Source organism: Vombatus ursinus, unplaced genomic scaffold (genome assembly GCF_900497805.2).
Source record: "Vombatus ursinus unplaced genomic scaffold, bare-nosed wombat genome assembly UNPS02011334.1, whole genome shotgun sequence".
Classification (NCBI taxonomy): Eukaryota; Metazoa; Chordata; class Mammalia; order Diprotodontia; family Vombatidae; genus Vombatus; species Vombatus ursinus.
In genome coordinates, this window is record NW_020951112.1 from 910646 (window position 1) to 930237 (window position 19592).

General features: G+C 39.2%; 1 protein-coding gene across 1 annotated transcript in view; it reads left to right on the top strand.

Moving 5' to 3' along the window:
- Positions 1-19592, top strand: part of PAH (phenylalanine hydroxylase) — an 81435-nt gene that overhangs the window by 55630 nt on the left and 6213 nt on the right. Inside the window, exons 5-9 of the mRNA XM_027855867.1 lie at positions 526-593; positions 8142-8338; positions 14859-14994; positions 17719-17788; positions 19294-19350. Coding sequence (XP_027711668.1) covers positions 526-593; positions 8142-8338; positions 14859-14994; positions 17719-17788; positions 19294-19350 — 528 coding nt within the window. The remainder of the gene's footprint in view (positions 1-525; positions 594-8141; positions 8339-14858; positions 14995-17718; positions 17789-19293; positions 19351-19592) is intronic.

Below are 19592 nucleotides of genomic sequence, written 5' to 3' on the forward strand. Positions count from 1 at the left end.
TCTTCTCTTCTCTTCTCTTCTCTTCTCTTCTCTTCTCTTCTCTTCTCCTCTCCTCTCCTCTCTCTCACTTTTATTTATTTTTAGTCATCAACCTTCACTTCGATAAGGTTTTGAATTTTAAATTTTTCTCCCTCTCCCTCCCCAAGATGGCATGCAATCTGATATAGGCTGTACATATCTCTGTTTCTCTCTCTGTCTCTCTTTCTCTCTCTGTCTCTCTGTCTCTGTCTCTGTTTCCACTCTGTCTTTCTCTCTGTCTCTCTGTCTCTGTCTCTCTCTGCCCTACTTGACACTTGATCATATTGTTTCTTCCCACGTGTTTCTGAGAAATATGGAATCACAGGACTTGGGTTCAAGTCTCAGCTCGGCTACTCTCTACCTGTGTAGTCTTGGACAAGCCACTTCATCTCTCTCTGGGCCTCAGTTTCCTCATCTGTAAAAAGCTGGGTTGGAAGGCCTTTGAGGTTCTTTGAAGCTCTAGAACTATGATCCTGTAATCCTAAACATGATGCTTTTTCTCCTTAGGGTTTTAAAGATCCTGTGTACCGGGCCAGGCGGAAGAAATTTGCCGACATTGCCTACAGCTACAGACAGTAAGTGTCCATCACCTCCCAGCTGGGAAGAAAGGAAAGCAAACCCCAAAGGCTCTCCTCCCCCACCTCTAATTTTCCTGGATTGAGAAATGATTGCCTAGAGACTGTATCCTTTCCTTTCTTTCTGTGTGGGTGTCCAAACCCTTGGCTACCAGCATTTATCAAAAAATTGCCGGAAGACAAAAAGAAATTGCCCCCGGTGCTATTGAGCCTGATCTCTCTCCTCTCAGCTTTGTTGGATAATTGCAGAAGCTTTGTCTTCTATAACTACAAAGGGCTCTAGCTTAAATCAGCCCCCTCTGGTCTCCCCCACATCTTTCAATGGGGAATACCAAGGAGGGGAGAGAATCATTTACATGAAAGAGGGGTCTCTATTCTGGATATCAAATAATGAATCTCTTGTGGCCTCAGGGTAAACTAGGACTCAATGCCCAACTTTCATTCACCTAGCCCAGATGCCCTGCACAAATTCAGGGTAGGATTTGTTTTGGGGAGAGTGGAAGGGGAATAGGAGTGGGGGTTTCTCTGCCTTCCCTGCTCATTCCAGCTAAAAGAAAATGCAGAGAAGGGAAAAACTTGGAGCTTGGGTGTTTCGTTGTGGGTGGTCATAGGATCACAGATTTAGAGCTAGAAGGGTACTTAGAGGTCATCAAATCCAGCCTCCTCTTATTCTACAGATGAGGAAACTGAGACACAGAGAGATTAAATGACTTTCCCAAGGTCACATAGCCAGTAAATATCTGAGAATGGATTTGGGCTTGTCTTTCTGACTTCAAATGCTAGATACCAATAATCATTGCTACTGCATAATCGGCACACCCTATGTTAGCTTTTTTCAGTCCAAAATTGGTTTATAACCTTTCATCGAGTAATCGTCACATGGTGTAACTGTGTTCGCCATGCTGCTTAAAAGGTAAACAGAGCAGCAATGTATTCACCGGTGGCATATGGATATACACTTAACTCTCGAACATTGTGAGCCTTGAGGCTAGAATTTTCAGGGCACTGGTATTGTCGGTATTCAATTTTAACATATATTGATGAATATTCTATCCATCCTAATATTTCATCAAAGAAGGCTTAGTAATAAATGATTTTTAAGTAATACCATCACAAATTTTTGAAAAAGTTTCACCTAATAGTCGCACCCCACTTTTTTGCAAAAAAAAATTGGCATAAAATCTGCAATGATTATGCAGTGAAATATGGTATGCCCTCTACCTACCTTATCTAAGAATTATCTACTAGGATCCTAGCTCTAGGAAGGTACCTCAGAGGCCAACCCCCTCATTACAGTTGAGGAAACTGAGGCCCATGGAGGTTAAGTGACTTTTTCCAAGATTGTAAAGGTAGTAAATAAGAGGTCAGATTTGAACCTAGGACCTTGTACTCTGTATCCACTGTACCACACTGCCTCTGAGCTGGGCATTGAGGATACAAAGAGACAGTCTGCTCTTGAGGAGTTACATTCTCCTGGGAAGATGTGTCATTCAAGAGAAAAGAGAAAGCTCTAATGAATAAAGAGATCAAGAAAGGTATTCTACCTGAGGTGGCACCAGAAGTGAGTTGAAAGTGGCTAAGGGTTCTAAGAGAAGGAGGGAGGAAGAGGCACACTCCAAGACAGGGATTTAGTGAAGGGAGAGGTGAAAGGCACAGAGGTGAAGGATGAAATGCTGAGCTGAAGAAAGACAAGCAGGCCAGTTTGATTAGCGTATAGTACAGAGGTCGAATTCTGGCCTATAGAAAGTTAATGGCTTGCAAAACTCCCTGGGGCAACCCACACTAGATTAAAATGTAACTGGGAAATATTTAACAAAAGAAATAAATATACAATATGACAGAGATAATGTTAATTTGTGGTTTTCTAAGTCAATATGTGGCCAGCAGGGAACTATTTCTATTTGAGTTCCGTACCACTGCTTGTAGAGTGTATAGGGAGTGGGGAGAGTGAGGAGAGAAAAGATTGGAAAGGTAGATGGGAACCAGATTGTTATTGTTCAGTCATTTTTTTGTCGTGTCTGACTCTTCATGACCCTATTTTGGGGTTTTCTTGGCAAAGATACTGCAGTGGTTTGCCATTTCCTTCTCCAGCTCATTTTACAGATGAGGAAACTGAGGCAAGCAGGGTAAAGTGACTTGCCCAGGGTCACCCAGCTAGTAAGCATCTAAGGCCAGATTTGAACTAAGGAAGATGAGTCTTCTTGAACCCAAGTGTTCCTGACTGAGGTCAGATTTCTAGTCACTATTCCAGGGTTGCCTTGCTAGAAAGACAAAATTTCTCACAATTAGAGATATCTGAAAATGCAGATGTCTACAGAGAGTTCCCATCCTTGGGGACCTACAACTGGATGGACAATTCTCTGTGATACAGTGAGTAGGATTCATACTCTGAGTCATAATTGACCTCTGAGGTCCATTTCTTAAGGGTTCTAGAATTCTGTAAGGTTTCTATAACCAACATCTATTAAGCACCTACTATGTGCCAGGTATTGTGCTAAGCTCTGGAAATACAGCATAAAAAAAGAGACAAAAGACAGTCTATGCCCTCAAGAAGTTTATAATTTAATGAGGAGAGACAACAAGAAAATCAACCTATACAAGCAACCTACATGTAGGATAAATAGGAAATTATTAACAGAGGGAAGTCACTGGAATTAAAAGGGGTTAGGCAAGGCTTCAATCCTTTCTCCCCTGGTTCCACCAAGTCACAACATACAGGTCTCTCAACCATCTTTCAAGCAAATATCTTACAGCCCAAGGTGGGAAGGATCGCTCTTATCTTATCTCTCCACCAGAATCTATGAATCTGATTTGCCGTCCTATGAAGAATGGGGAAATTGTGGCTGTTTCTTTTATGTTCCTTACCATACAGAAATCAGTAATTCATCACTGTAAGGGACAATTAATCAACTTCTAAAAATTGATAGCCCATCAGCGGGAAGAAGAACGAGGCTTGCTTTGCTTGACTTGAAAAGGTGGGACTAAGCAATGGTCAGAAGTCTTAGGGAAATCAATTTTGGCTCCGTCTGAGGAGGGACTTCATAGCCATTGGAATCCTTTGGAAGGGAAATGAGCTGCCTTGGGAATTAGTGAGTCACTGATCACCAGAAATCTTTAAGCAGAGGCTGCTGGACCATTTGACATGGATGTTATAGACAGGGTTACAGTCTTAGCTATGGATTGGAGTGGATGACCTCTGAGATCCATTTTAACTCGGAAATGCAGTTTCTGTTTACCATATTAAAACTAGGGTCTCCAGAATTATTGCTATATGGAATTTAACTGACAACCAACCAGAAACTCTTTTGGTTAAATTTTAGAATTAAGCTTCCTTCTTAAATGCCATCCTTAATAAACACTGTCTAGAGCAGGTCTTCTTAAATTTTTTCCACTTGAGACTCCTTTTCCCATTTTGGCAGCATTGGCATTCCGTGGTCTGAGGGCATGCACAGTGCAAAGTGCGCATGCTTTGTGTTCAGAACCAAGGCTGCAGTGAAGTTGCATGATGCAACATGGGCAAACACTGCCAGAAACACCTCAGATTCGTTATGTGTTTGATTTTAATTAATTTTTGGCCATTGGTTCAGAAACCTTATACTGTTGCCAAATTTTTCCTGACCCCATATAGGGTCATGACCCACAGTTTAAGCAGTGATGGCTAAAGTATATGACAGCAACTTTCTTCAAGGATTAGGATGTTACAATGTCTTGTTTTTGCTCAACCCGTAGCACAATTTCTGGCACACTTTAGGTGCTTAACAAATGAGTTTTCATTCATGCATTTGGGCATCTAGTAGGTCCTGTGGATATAGGAAGCATAGGAAAATTAGTTGAAGGTATGAACCTAAGAGTCTGCCTTGAAAGCTGGTGTGTCTGGGGTAGTGTAGGGAAATGTAAAGAGGGTTCGATCAGGAATCAGATGGCCTGGGTTTGAATCCCAACTCTGAGGCTTATTTGTCACTTGCTCTCCCTGGACTTGGAGTCAGAAAGTCCTGAGTTTCAATCCCATCTCAGAACATTATTAGTTGGGCGACCCTGAGTAAGTCACTTAATCTTGCTGTGACTCAACTTCTTCGTCTGTAAAATGAGTGGGTTGGGCTATTTGGTCTCTAGGTTCTGTTCTATGATTTTAAATAGAGTACTCTTTCCATGTTACTAATGTGACCTAGAAAGTTCCAGGACAAGACATGGCCTTTGATCTATTTATGTTCTCTACATCTGCACCAACCTCTGATTTTTAGAATGACAATTTTACCACATCTTGGTCTCAGCTTTAAGAGAAAAAAATTACAATCTGCCTCTTCTTATAAAAATAGAGAAAAAAGGGGAAAAAGGAAATCTGGTTTCACTGAGGAACTGATACAGGTTTTCCTTCTATTGAAAATATACCATAGACCTCAGCTTGATTGACTTGGGATAGATGGCTTTTTATCCCTAAGATGGGGGCCTGTGACCAAGAGTTGGGATTCAAATGGGCTGCTGCTCAGTCATCATATCAAGGAATTTTCTTCCCAGAATCAAAACTGGCCACTGAAGGGCATTCACGGATTGTCTCCCTCTCAATTCTTTTTTTTTAGTCAATTGGGGTTAAGTGACTTGCCCAGGGTAACACAGCTACTAAGTGTCAAGTGTCTGAGGTCGGATTTGAACTCAGCTCCTCCTGATTTCAGGGCCAGTGCTCTATCCACTGCACCACCTAGCTGCCCTGATCCCTCTCAATTCTTAAGCATGGGATAAACACTCTCTCCCTTTCTGCCACCCCTCTCCACTTCAAATGACATCATAGGTCACAGAATGTGAGAGTTGAGATAGGTGAGTGGCATTGCCTCCTTTTGCAGATATAGAAGATGCCATGATATCACACCCCACCCCAAACACACTGGTCTACTCAAGGCCCAAGGGAATTTCTCCTATGACCAGATAGCCATGCTGAAATAGACTGAGACTTATCTTGTCTAAGAGTTGGTATTCCCACTTTTAGAAGAGGGCTGAAGACTTGATGATATTGTCTCTGCTTGAGGAACCAGCTCATTCTTTTTTTTTTCTTAATTAAAAAATGTATTTAGTTATTATTTATTTTAATGCTATTTTCTTTTTAAATTTTGAGTTCCAGATTCTCTCCCTCCCAGTCCTCCCTCACCCGTTGAGAAGGCAAACAATAAAGATATCAATTATGCATGTGAAACCATGCAAAACATTTCCATATCAGCTATATCACAAAAAAGCAAACAAATTGAGAGAGAATTATACTTCAATTTGCACTCAGAGTTCATCTGTTCTCACTATGGAGGTGAACAGCATTTCTTTTTCATCACGAATTCTTTGGAATTGTCTTGGATCATTGTATTGATCAGTGTAACCATGTCTTTCACAATTGATCATCATTACAACATTTTTATTACTGTGCATAATGATCTCCCAGTTCTCCTCACTTCACTTTGCATCAGTTCATGTGGGTCTTGCCATGTTTTCCTGAAACCACCTTCCTTGTCATTTCTCATAGCACAACAGTATTCCATCATATTCATATACCACAACTTGTTCAGTCATTCCCCAACTGATGGGCATCCCCTCAATAACCAAATTCTTTGCCACCACCAAAAGAACTACTATAACTATTTTCATATGTATAGACCCTTTTCCTTTATCTTTGATCTCTTTGGGATACAGACCTAGTTTTAGTATTGCTGGATCAAAGGATATACATAATTTTATAGTCCTTTGGGCATAGTTCCAAATTATTCTCCTGAATGGTTGGACCAGTTCACTACTCCACTAACAGTTCATTAGTGTACCTATTTTCCATCATTCTCTCCAGAATTTATCATTTCTGATAGGTGTGAGGTGGTACCTCAGAGTTGATTTAATTTGCCTTTGTCTAATCAATAGTGATAGAGAGCATTTTTTTTCACACGACTATAGGTAGCTTTGATTCCTTCTTCTGAAAATTGCTTGTTCATAGCCTTTGACCATTTATCAATTGGGAAATGTCTCTTATTTTTATAAATTTGACTCAGTTCTCTAAATATTTGAGAAATGAAATCTTTATCAGAGAAACTTGCTGTAAAATTTGTTGATATTACTTCATTGTCTATGGCACCTTTTAGCAAAATATAGTTTCCCTGACTATCTCTTTCAATTAGGTCTAATTTTACTTTTACTTTGTCTGAGATCATGATTGCTGCCACTCTCCACTTCAGCTGAAGCGTAATAGCCTCTGCTCCAGTCCTTCATTTCAACTCTGTGTGTGTCTGTCCCAAGGGCATCTCTTGTACAAAACCTATTGTTGGATTCTGGTTTCCTACCCATTCTTCTAGTGCTTCCACTCTATGGGTTAGCTCATTCACAGTTAGGATCACTAACTGCATTTCCCTCTGTCCCATTTTCCTTTGTTTCTCTCTCTCTGTCTCTCTCTTTATCCTGTTCCTCCTCAAAAGTCTGTCTTGCTTTGAACCAGTGCTTCTCCAATCTGCCCTTTTCTTTATCTCACCCCCCATCTCTTACCTTCTTTCCCTCTTGTCTCCCTATGGGATAAGAAAGATTTCTATACCCAACTCTGTGTGTGTGTGTGTGTGTGTGTGTGTATTCTTTCCTCTTTGAGAGAGTGTGGTTCAAATATTGCCTGCCACCACCTGCCCCATTTTCCCCTCTACTATAAAAGTTCTTCCTTGTGTGCCTCCTTTAGCTGAGAAAATTTGCCCCATTCTACTTCTCCCTTCTCCCAGTGCATTCCTCTTTCTCACCCCTACATTCTTTTTTTGGAGATAATCCCAACACAACTGACTCAAACCCATGTCCTTTGTCTATGCAGACTCCTTCTAACTGCCCTAATAATGACAAAGTTAAATCTTCACATACAGGAATCATTCTTCTTTTAAATAAGAAGTTGACCTGCCCAGATCTGACTATGAATAGATGATTATTGCTAATATTCTCCCAGATTCTTTTGTCAGAGTCATGGAGCATGGACAGGTCTCTGGTGCTTAATGCACCATTTTAAGAAATAGATTTTTTTGCATTTTTAAACCCCTATGACTTCTTGGAGAAACAGCTGTTACACATAGCAAACATAATGTAGTGGACAGGGCACTGGATTGAGAATCAGGAGGACCTGGGTTCAAATTCTGTCTCAGAAACTTACTAGTTGTGTGACCCTGGACAAATTACTTCCACTTTTGATACCCCAGTTTCTTCATCTGTAAAATGAGTTGGAGGTAGACTCAATGGTCTCTATGATTCCTTACAGCTCTGTCTGTGATCTTATGATGCCACCATGGTCTGGTGGAAAGCATTAGTCTTAGATTAATGAAATTTTGGATTTAAGTTTTCAGCTCATGATTCTACCACTTAGTAGCTATGTAATCTTGCACAAGTGACAACCTTTCTGGTCCTCAGTTTCCTTATGATTATTAGTATTGTTGTTGTTGTTATTGATAATGATATTCTCTTGAAATCCCTTCTGGGCTTGGGTCTATGATTCTATCATCTCCGGCTAAGACTGTCTTTAACCTCAGACCCATATCTCTATTTTCTACATCTTTGTTCCAGTGGGCAGCCTATCCCAAGAGTTGAGTACACAGATGAAGAGAGGAAAACATGGGGCACGGTGTTCAAGACCTTGAAGTCTTTATATAAAACTCATGCCTGCTTTGAGCACAATCACATCTTCCCTCTTCTGGAAAAATATTGTGGTTTCCAGGAAGACAGCATTCCACAGCTGGAGGATGTTTCTCAGTTTCTACAAAGTAAGTTTACCTACTACTTAAGGTCTAGGTGAGACATCTTCTTCTGGGAAAGTCATTGTATTTGCATAATCTTGGTTGTTGAATTTCATGATTATCCCTACCTCTGGTATCCTCCCATCCTATACTTGTGTGTGTGTGTGTAAGACAGAGAGACCAAGACAGAAAGAGAAGGAAAGAGAAGGAGGAGAGAGGGGGGAGAAGAGAGAAAGAGAGAGAGAGAGGGAAAGAGAGAGAGAGGAAAAGACGAAGGGAGGGAGGGGAGAGGACAGAGACAGAGAGAAGGAAGGAGGGAAAGAGACAGAGACAGAGAGAAGGCAAGAGGGGAGAGAGACAGAGGGGGAGAGAGATACAGAGAGAAGGAAGGAGTGAGAGAAAGAGAGAGGGGTGGAGGGAGGGAGGGGGAGAAGACATGGATTCCAATCTTAGCTCTGCTTCTTACTAGCCAATGACCATGGCAAGCCTTTAAACTTTCTTGACCTCAATGTCTTCATCTGTTAAATGAGAATTATATACTTCCTCCATTTTCTCTATAATGTCAATATTATCTCTAGGGTCTAAGTTCCCCCAGACTGAAGGGGATAATGCCCATATAGAAGAGGCATCACAATTTAGTAAACAGGCTCCTAGTTTTAGAGATAGGAAGACCTAGGTTTAAATCCCATCTCAGTCACTTGCCAGCTATGTGGTCTTGGATGCCCCCTGAACAAACCAATGATATTCTCTGCATCTTCCATTTCCTTATCTATAGAATAGGGCATTGGACTTGATGGACTTGATGACTCTAGGGTCTCACCTAGTTCTCAATAAAGTGCTCTACAAAATGTAAAGTGCAATGTTTTGTGACTTTGTGAATGTGTAGGGAGAAGCTAATGGGGAGGGTTGGGCCTGTGCTTTCCTTAGTATAGGGAATTCCCAAAGAAGAAACTCTCTCCACTAATGCAGATTAACCACACATCTATATTTTATAGTTTTAAAGAGCTGTCTGGAGGCACTGGGAAGTTAAGGTCTATCAAGCCAGTGCATGCCATAAGAAGGACTCAAACCCATGACTTCTTAGCTCTCAGGCCTTCTTTCCACGATGCTGTGCTGCCTTGTTGGTCAAGGACAATCCCTCCTGTTTAGCTGACAAAGGGCACCTGGAAGACTTGGCCTTTGGGTAGTTGACTGATTTGAAAATGTTATTTACCTCATTCTTATGTGTTCATTTTTGGTCTTCTCCCTAACTGGCACCCATGATTTTTCTGATTGGGTTCCTAGGGGGTTGATTAATCTCAGGTTGAAATATGCGGTCTTTCAGTCTGTATTCCTACTACTATAGATCACAAGCCCCCACTGAGGTATTTCCCACTGAAAGTCAGATGATAGATACATGCAGCTCTTAGCAAAGTCATTTGCTTATATGGCATAGTAAGATCAAGAGTTACAAAATACTCCCTCCCAGAAATGTGAGGTGTACTCTCCCACTGATACACATGGTTTCTGTGGGAACTTAGAGTACAGTGGTAATGAGGCACCATATGTAGGGAACACATGAGCCAAGCCTTGATATTCTTCTGATACTCAAAGTTGTTTCTCTTGTGTAAAGCCTACATAAAGCTTCTCCCTGAATGTGGGATCTCTGCTGGGTAGGGTCTGTTCTTTGTAACTTGATTCTTAATGACCAGGGATAACTCCAGCCATGTGCTAGAGTCAGCTCTAATCCAAGAGCTGATTGTTAAATTTTCAGTATGAGCATTTATACCTAAGAAAACAGCAAACTCTATATATCAGGGCTTGATTTGTTTTGTTAATTATCTAGACTTAAAAATGTGTCCAGCATACAATTGCCCTTCAACAGACAGTTGTTACACATATATCAGCACGTCCCTGGATAACTCTTTTTAGTCTCTGTCGTTTAGTCGTTTTCAGTCATGTCCGCCTCTTCGTGACCCCATTTGGGGTTTTCTTGGCAAAGATACTGGAGTGGTTGTCATTTCCTTCTCCAGCCCATTTTACAAATGAAGAAACTGAGGCAAACAAGGTTAATTGACTTGCCCAGGGTCACACAGCTAGTAAGTGTCTGAGGCCAGATTTGAACTCAGGTTTTCCTCACTCCAGGCCCAGCACTCTATCCACTGTGCCACCTAGCCACTTCCTTTCTTTGTTGTCAGAGGTCCTACTCCTTGAAGATGCCTCTGGCCTCAAGTGACTACTTCTTTATATCCATATTTGTCTAGGGTTGCTACTCTTTGTATTGTCTTCCAAACCTGTGACATCATTTGGCATATCCATTAAGTGCTTTTTCAGATAGATTAGACAGAGGAATTGTTCTTCAGATTTATTCTTTTTATTAATTAATCTGATTCACTTCATTTATTCTGTTATTTGCTGCTTCAATCAAAACTTTTACTCTTTGGATAGTATTGTATCATTTTCCACAAAATGTTCCTTAATTTCTGTGTGTGTTTCTTTGTGAATCTCTTTTAATTACTTTAGTATATTTGTTACTTAATTCAATTTATGATTTAATTTATCCTTTGAGACACCTTCAATCCTGTCCATGGATGTTTTGACTTTCATTACAGAGGGAATTTTATCTCTTAGGTCTCTCATGTTACAAAATTTACCTTTTGTGTTGTAATTTTAAATTTTATTATACAATATTCTCTTCAGGAGTAAAGATGGTAGAAGGCACAGGCCTAGCAAGTCTGACTTGGGTGTAAGCTGGAGCTATTACTGCCAGGGAGTATTCCAGGTAGAAAGCTTTGCTCAGTCTCAGGAATGTCAGCAGATCTAGGTGTCTTCTCTGGTCCAGTTGGAGGAATAAACAGTTAGGGGGAAGCTAAAAATATCCTCAGCTTTAAGAAGTGAAGAATCCTCTCTACGTTAATGTAGGTATGGGGTGAGGGAAAAATATTCCACTGTTTTCAACGTCCTGCCTGGTACCTTTTCAGGAAGATGAAGGAGTAGGGGTACAAAGGCTGAGCTTACTGATTTCTGCCTCTGTGTGAGGCAGATTTCAACAAAATAGTAGGAAGGACAAGTTCTTAAAAAAAATCTACTTTGCCCTTTACTAACTATATAATATATATGAATTTTATACATACAAATAAGAATAGCACATGATCTTTTCTAACTTTAAAAGAAATAATCAAATTAATTTTAGAATTATAAAAATTCCATGTCAGTCTTTATAGAATATAGTCAAAGCAGTGTTTAGAATCAAGTTTGTATTTTTAAATGACTACATTGATAGAGAAAAGATAAAATAAATGAATTAAGCTTATCTTTAAGGGTGCAAGAAAAAGGGCAAAACAATAATACAGAATACAGTAAAAAGAGATTAGAAAAATAAGAGCAAAAAATAGAAAATTAAAAACCACAATAATTAATAAATAGAACCAAGAGGTTTTTTAAAATATATGTCAACAAAAGCAACAAAGCATTTATAAATGATAAAAACATGAAATGCAAATAAGCAAAATTATAATGAAAAAGAAAACATCACAATAAAAACTAAAGAAATTGAAAATAATTTTTTTAATATTGGTATTTTATTAAAGATGTAAATTATTGCCTATTCATAGTGGATGTCCAGTCAAAGGATATGAAAGAACAATTCATTTAAAAAGAAACACAAATTGTCAATAATTACTTCAAAAAAACCTCAACCTCACTAATCATCAAAGAAATGCAAATGAAAATAAATTTGAGGGACCATCTGACATCCATCCAATTTGCAAAAATGATGAAAAGCAATGAAACTCACAACTTAGTGGGGTTGTAGAAAAAAGGTATCTTTATTCATTTTTGATGAAATTGCCCAATGAGATATCATTAAAGAGCAATGCACAGTAAAAGTTACCAAAAAAAAAATTCTCTTTGACCCAATAATTCCATTTTTTAGAAACATAACATGAAAGTGTTATCAAAAACACATGCACACAAATCTGCTCAATATTTTTTCATGGCAACCTTATTTCTGTTAGAAAAAAACTTGGGAGTCACTGTAAAGGAATAGTTAAGTTGTGATAATAATCACATTATAGCAATGTGGATAATATGAAGACATGTGGAAAGGTCTTTATGAAATAAGGCAAAGAAAAATTGGAGAAGATTAACCCTCCCTCTTTTAGAAATATTAATAAGGCTTTAAAATTTACCCTAGTCTGAAGTTTTGGGATTGAATTGAAAAAGAAACCTTTACTAGTCATTAACTATCAATTCTGGTTTTTTTTAACTATCAATTCTGAAATGCCTTGCTCCTTTCTCTTTTGAGAGATTTTTGCTCTTGTCTTGTTAATAGTCTCATTAAGACATTTCTTCTACACACAAACAAATGGAACCAGAACAGATTATATACATACACAGACTCATATAATACATACACACACATACATGCCCTCACACACACATACACACACACACACACATATATATATATACATACTTACACACATACTGAATATATAAGAGCAAACATGAATAATAAAGAAGACATGATCAAAGGTTCCTGCTGGAGGTCTAGAGGGATTGCCTAAAAATTGATATTTTGTGCATTGAAATTCATTTATTTAAATGTAAATAGCTGTAAAACAAGTTTGATTGGTTTTTATAAATAACTCATTAAAGTAATAAATGCTATTAAAGAAGAAAAAAGTCAATTTGAGGGACACTGGGAAAGCCTTCCCCAAACTCCAAGTATATGTCTTATCTGCCTTTGCTGCTGAGATCAGAATTTCTATTATAACTTAATTCATTTAGTTTAAGACCTTGTTTCCTGTGAAAATGTGAATACCAGGAAAGGTAAATAAGTGGGAACAACACTGGATTTGGACTCATTTGACCTGGGTTCAAATAATATCTCTGCCACTTATTACTTCTGTGACCTTGGGCAAATTATTTAATCTCTCTGGTTCTTTTTTTTAAATCTGTAATGTTTTTGTTGTTTTGTAGTCATGTCTGACTCTTCATGACACCGTTTGGGGTTTTCTTGGCAAAGATGCTGGAGTGGTTTGCTATTTCCTTCTCCAGTTCATTTTACAGACGAGGAAACTGAGGTAAACAGGGTTAAGTGACTTGAGCAGGTTCACACAGCTAGTGTCTGACATCAGATTTGAACTCAGGTCTTTCTGATTCCAGGCCCAGTGCTCTATCCACCACACCACCTAGCTAAACCAATATGAGAGCAATAATATATAAATATATGCATATGTATACATATATGCATACATCACCACATACACACATATACACAGATAGCTATATATAGTGGTATACAAATACCACCTTTCTAACAGGGCTGTTTTGAGGACAGTGCTTGATAAATCTTGAGAGGGAGAAGTAAGGTGGTACAGTGGAAACAGCAGTGACTTGGGGGACATCAGACCTAGGTTCAAATCCTGTCTCTTCCCTTTATTGCCTGTATGGCCTTAGACAAGTCATTTAATTTCTCTGGTTTTCATTTTCCTCATCTGCAAAATGAGGGCTTTGCACCCCTTGGCCTCTAGCTCAAAATCTATAATATTATAATTTTAAAGTTCACATTTGCTTATTAATAATTTAATTTTATCTGCATAGTATTTATATGCTTTGTTATTTACATAGTATTTATGTCTGCTAATTGTTTATAATTAAGTAGTATGAATTTGATGATTTTCTTTTCCTCATTTGTCACCTAAAGGGTTTGGACTAAATGACCTTGAAGGTCCCTTTTGTTTCTAAATTCATGATATTGTGACTTTAAGTGGTTGTCTATGATTAAGTCAGATTAGCACATTAGTATGAATAAATTATTCAGATCTTTGCAACACTCAATTTTCTCATCTGTAAAATAAGGAGGAATATGGAGAGAAAATGTAAGGTCCCTCCCAGATCAAGTTCTATGACCTAATGCAAGCATTTGCTCAGGGTATTTAGAAGTTTTGAGCAGAGATACTGACTTGGGACAGTTAGGTGGCACAGTGGATAGAGCTCTGGGCCTTGAGTCAGGAAGACTTGAGTTCAAATTTGGCCTCAGATACTTACTAGTGTGTCACCCTGGAAAGTCACTTAACTCTGTTTGCCTCAGTTTCCTCATCTGTCAAATGAGCTGGAAAAGGAAATAGCAAATCACTTCAGTGTCTCTGCCAAGAAAACTCCAAATGGGATCACAGAGTCAAGAAATGACTAAAAACAACTAAACAACAACCTCCTGGTGGGGGGGGGGGCCGGGGGGGTTGGAAGCCCTGAGTAGTAAAGATATGTACATATATATATATATGTGTGTGTGTGTGTATGTGTGTGTCTATGTATATATGTGTATATGTGAATGTGTGTGTACATATACATGCACACACACATATATATAATACATACACGCAAGCACATATATAGGTATATGTGAACATTCATTGCTCAGAGAAGGGCTTCCTTTGCCTAATTCATCATTTGCCCTCATGTGGGCTCTGGCTTCCATCTATAGAAAGAGTCACAGGCCAGTAAGAACCTACTCTGACCAGCTCTGTTTTCTTTGTCCACTTCCCATTTCTAACTTCTGAAGGCTGTACTGGATTTCGCCTCCGACCTGTGGCTGGCCTGCTTTCCTCTAGGGACTTCCTGGGTGGCCTGGCATTCCGGGTCTTCCACTGCACACAATACATCAGACATGGATCTAAGCCAATGTACACACCAGAACCGTGAGTAGTTGACCCAAGAATCCCAAGGAGACAGGGTGTGGCAATAGCCTGAGACCATTAGACAGAACTGAACTGAGAGATCTTGCCTTTGATTTCTATTGTTGTTACTGTTGTTTCATTATTATTGCATTATAATCATTACTGGATAAAGTCCTCCCCATCCATCTCCGGGAATTGAAACATCCCCCCTCCTACCAACATCACCAACAAAACAGTTAAGTAAAACAATGATATTTTTTCTCCCAATTAGTTGTGCCTGATGCTCCATAACTTCATTTGAGATTTTCTTGGCAAAGATACTGGAGTGCTTTTCCATTTCTTTGCCCAGTTCATTTTACAAATGAAGAAACTGAAGCAAATCAGGTGAAGTGACTTACCCAGGGTCACACAGTTAGTAAGTGTCAGAGGCTGGATTTGAACTCAGGTCCTCCTAACTCCAGGGCTGGCACTCTATTCTCTGTGCCAACTAGCTGCCCCAAAAGAAGCATAGAGTGACCATATCTGTCAATGCATTCAACATTCTGCCCTGGTAGTCTCCTGTCCTGTCTCTCAGCCAAGAGGAAAGAGATGCATTTCAGTATCTCTTCTCTGGGATCAATTACAATTGTTTTTTTTACAATTGCAATCAGAGTTTGTCTTCCTTTGAGCATTCTTTTCACGTCCATTATTGCAGTCACTGTCTATATTTTTCTCCAGTGGTCCCTGATGGCACTAATATCAGGGCTGGATCTGGTTGTGTTGACGGTTAAGCAACTGGTGCCTTTGAGGCTTGGACTCAGATGCCCAGGTGTCTGAGAGAGACTGGCTGTGGGGGTCTGGGCTCCCTCTCAGCTGCTGAGAAAGTGCTAACTTTAATTGGTGGAGGGAGTTTGAGACAATATTTGTAAAGAGCTTATCATAGTGCAGCACATAGTAGGTTCTTGATAAATGGGTTTCCTTTCTCCTTTTCCTCCTCCTCCATTCCAAACCAATGAAATCACCGACCAGCAACTTATTGAATTTACCAAACACAGGAGTGCTTTGTATTTGCCAGGTGTGTGTGTGTGTCAGCCATGAGAAATGCTATTTTCTACTAATTTTGAAGTTTCTGTTTGATTCAGAGAAGTTATAAAGGAACAAACATAACAGACAAAGCTCTAAACTTGGGGTCAGGAAGATCTGGATTCAAATCTTGCCTGAGACATTTAATTAGCTATTTAACTCTGGGCAAATTATTTCAACTCTCCAAGCCTCAGGCAGCCCCCCATACCTAAATGTGTCACTATCTGCAGATGTCCATGGGTTCTTCACCAAGGAAATCCCAGATCATTCATGTCCTGATTCTGAGAAAGACCTAAAGACCATGGGACCATGGGAACAGTCAGTCAGTCAGTCAACAAGCATTTATGAAAACTTACTATGTGGCCAATATTGTGCTAAAGACTGAGGCTACAAAGAAGGCAAAAGTACAGTCCTTGCCTTCAAGGAACTCACATTCTAGTAGAGAAGGCAACATGTAAAAAGCCATGTACATACATGAAATGTACATGGTAGATGGAAGGTAATCATCTCAGAGGGAAGGTGTGTTTTTCCTTACTCTGCTCCTCTCCTTAGCTCCAGATATTACATAATAGCATTTAACCCACTAGGACTTAGTCCCGCAGTTGACCTAACCTGTGTCCAAGTCTGTTCTCATTATATTTTTGGTATGGTCCCAATTTGGTGCCAACTGAGCTTCCTTTGTGGGGTAAGGCAGAATGGAATGTTGGTGTCTACCCACCACTGCTGTCATTCTGGGTTGGTGCAATGTTTACTGGATTTAGAAGTAAAACCTGGCTTCAAATCCTGATAGTGCTACTTATTACTTTGGGCAAAGTCATTTCCTCTCTATGGGCCTAGTTTTCTAGTCTTTAAAATGAGGGATTGGACCAGATGGCCTCTAAGGACTTAAATATTTTGATCCCCTAGAAATTAAATCTCAGGATCTCAGTTTCTGCCTGACACATAGTAGGCACTTAATAGATGTTTGTTTCCTTCCTCTTCTTCCCCTTTTCCCTTTGGCCTCCTTCCCTTAAATGCTAGAAGGAATAATAGGGAGTCGTACTGTTCATGCCTGTTACCACACCCTCTGCTTCACTATGTCTTAGCTCCAATCCCTCTTTTTCTTTAGGAGTTTGGGCCTCAATAATCTTTTTCAACTTTCTTCTTGGCACACATAAAACCTGTGAATGACACATAACTTCTTTTTTACTCCTTTAACATTTTATTCATTTATTTTTAACATTCTTTTTTAAAATTTTGAGTTCCAAATTCTCTCCCTTCCTCTCTCCCTTCCTCCACTCCTTGAGAAGGCAAACAATGTGATATCAATTGTACATGTGAAATCATGCAAAACATATTTCCATAATAGCCATATTGCAAAAAGTAAAAATTAAAAAAGCAAGAAACATAAAGAAAGTGAAAAAAAAACATGTTTCAATCTCCTTTCAGAGTCTTATCAGTTCTCTCTCTGGAGGTAGATAGTATTTTTCATCATGGGTCCTTTGGAATTATCTTGGATCATTGTCTTGAAAAAAGTAGTTAAGTCTTTCACAGTTGATCATTGTTACAATATTGCTTTTACTTTGCTACAATGTTCTCCTGGTTTTGCTCACTTTGCTTTGTATCAGTTTATATAAAGCTTTCCAGGTTTTTCTGAAACCATCCTCCTTGTTAATAACACATAACTTCTGTGCTTTCTTTCAGTGACATCTGCCATGAGCTATTAGGGCATGTACCATTATTTTCTGATAGAAGTTTTGCTCAGTTTTCCCAGGTGAGGAAATAGATTTCTGTATACATTCCCCAAACACTTATTGATTTCCTACTGTATACCTCGTATACCTACTGTATAGCTCTTTACTGTGCTAGGTATTATGGAGAATACAAACATAAACAAGGAGCTTACAATCTAACAGGCAAGAGATTTCTATGCAAATATAGTATTTCAATATAGGACTTCTTAACATGTGTGTGTGTGTGTGTGTGAGATGGACCCTTTTGGTAGTTTCATAAAGCCTGTAGACTCATTAGAATAATGGGGGTTTAGCTTTTGTTTTTGTTTTAAAGACTGTGTTTCCCTATATGTGCCTGGAATACAGTAAGCACTTAATAAATAGTTATTTTCTTCTCTTCCCCTTTCCCATCTTGTCCAATATGGAAGGAAATCCAAGAGCTACTTCTCAGTCCCAATCTGCTCAACACAGGATTTTTGATCCCCTTCATTTCAAAAATGGGCCAGTTCACTCCTCCTTAGGCAACCTAGTATTTCCCCCATCCCCTGTTCTGCCAGGCTCACCATCTCAATGCCAGATTTAATGCAGACACCAAATTGGCACAGCCTATTACACCTCAGAACTCCTAAGTCAAGAGATCCAACAGCCTTTGCCTCCCTGGTACCCATCATTACAGGTGTGCACCACCACACCTGGCCAGAATAACAATTTTTTTGAAGTTTCAAAGAATGTTTTTATTTTTTAATTTTTTAAAATTTTAATTAATTTATTTTGAATTATCGACAATCACTTCCATAAACTTTTGAGTTTTAAATTTTTCTCCCTCTCCCTCCCCACCTCCCTCCCCAAGGTGACAGCACTCAATCTGATATCAGAATAACATTTTTAAATGCAGAGGATTACACTGGAAATCAATTGTATTGAAATACAATTTCATACACATACATGTATGTATGTGTGTATATATATATATAGGTATATGTTTATGTATATGTATATGTATGTATACACACATGCATATATTTAAAAACCAAGTCCACAGACCCCAGGTTTAGAATTCCTGCATGCAAGGCAGACTAAAAGTACCATAAGAGATTTGGGAATAAAGTTCTGGGGGAGTGTGGAGAGTTGAGAAAGATCATATCCAAGATTTTTTTTGGTGGTGGGGAGGTTGTGGAAGGCTTTATGAAAAAAGAGGCTCTTGAGTTGGTACCTGAAGAATGAGTAGGATTATGAGAGTTGGGGGTCATGATAAAACTCATGCTTTAGGGATAGCAATTTGACCAGTGTATGGGGGATGGATTGAAGAGGACAGAGGATGGATTTGGGGAGCTTAATTAGGAGACTGGCAAAAGGCTAGGGGAGATGTGATGGGAGCCTGTACAAGGTGGGTAGCTGGGTGAGTGGAGAGAAGGGGACAAATAGGAGATATGTTACAACAACCTCCCATTGTACCCAGTGTGACACTTTGCACACAATACAGACCTAGTCAACTGGCTGATGGACCCCTAGCACCTAATAACACACTTTTCTTTTTTTGTTTCAGGAAATTGGCCTGGCTTCTTTGGGTGCTCCTGATGAATACATTGAGAAACTTGCAAAAGTAATATGAGCTTTGTGGGATTTTTGAATGTTCATTCTGGATTAGGAGACAATTATAACACTATAAGCAGGAGTCCTTTGACTCTTGAAGTCTGAATACTTGACTGCTTTGGAGAAGTAAGGGAGACTTTAAAGAATCAGTATGGTGCAGTAGGTAAAGTAATGGGACTTGGAGTCAAATATATCTGGGTTCAAATTCTGTCACTGACACTTGCTAACTGAGTGACCTCAAGCAAGTGACTG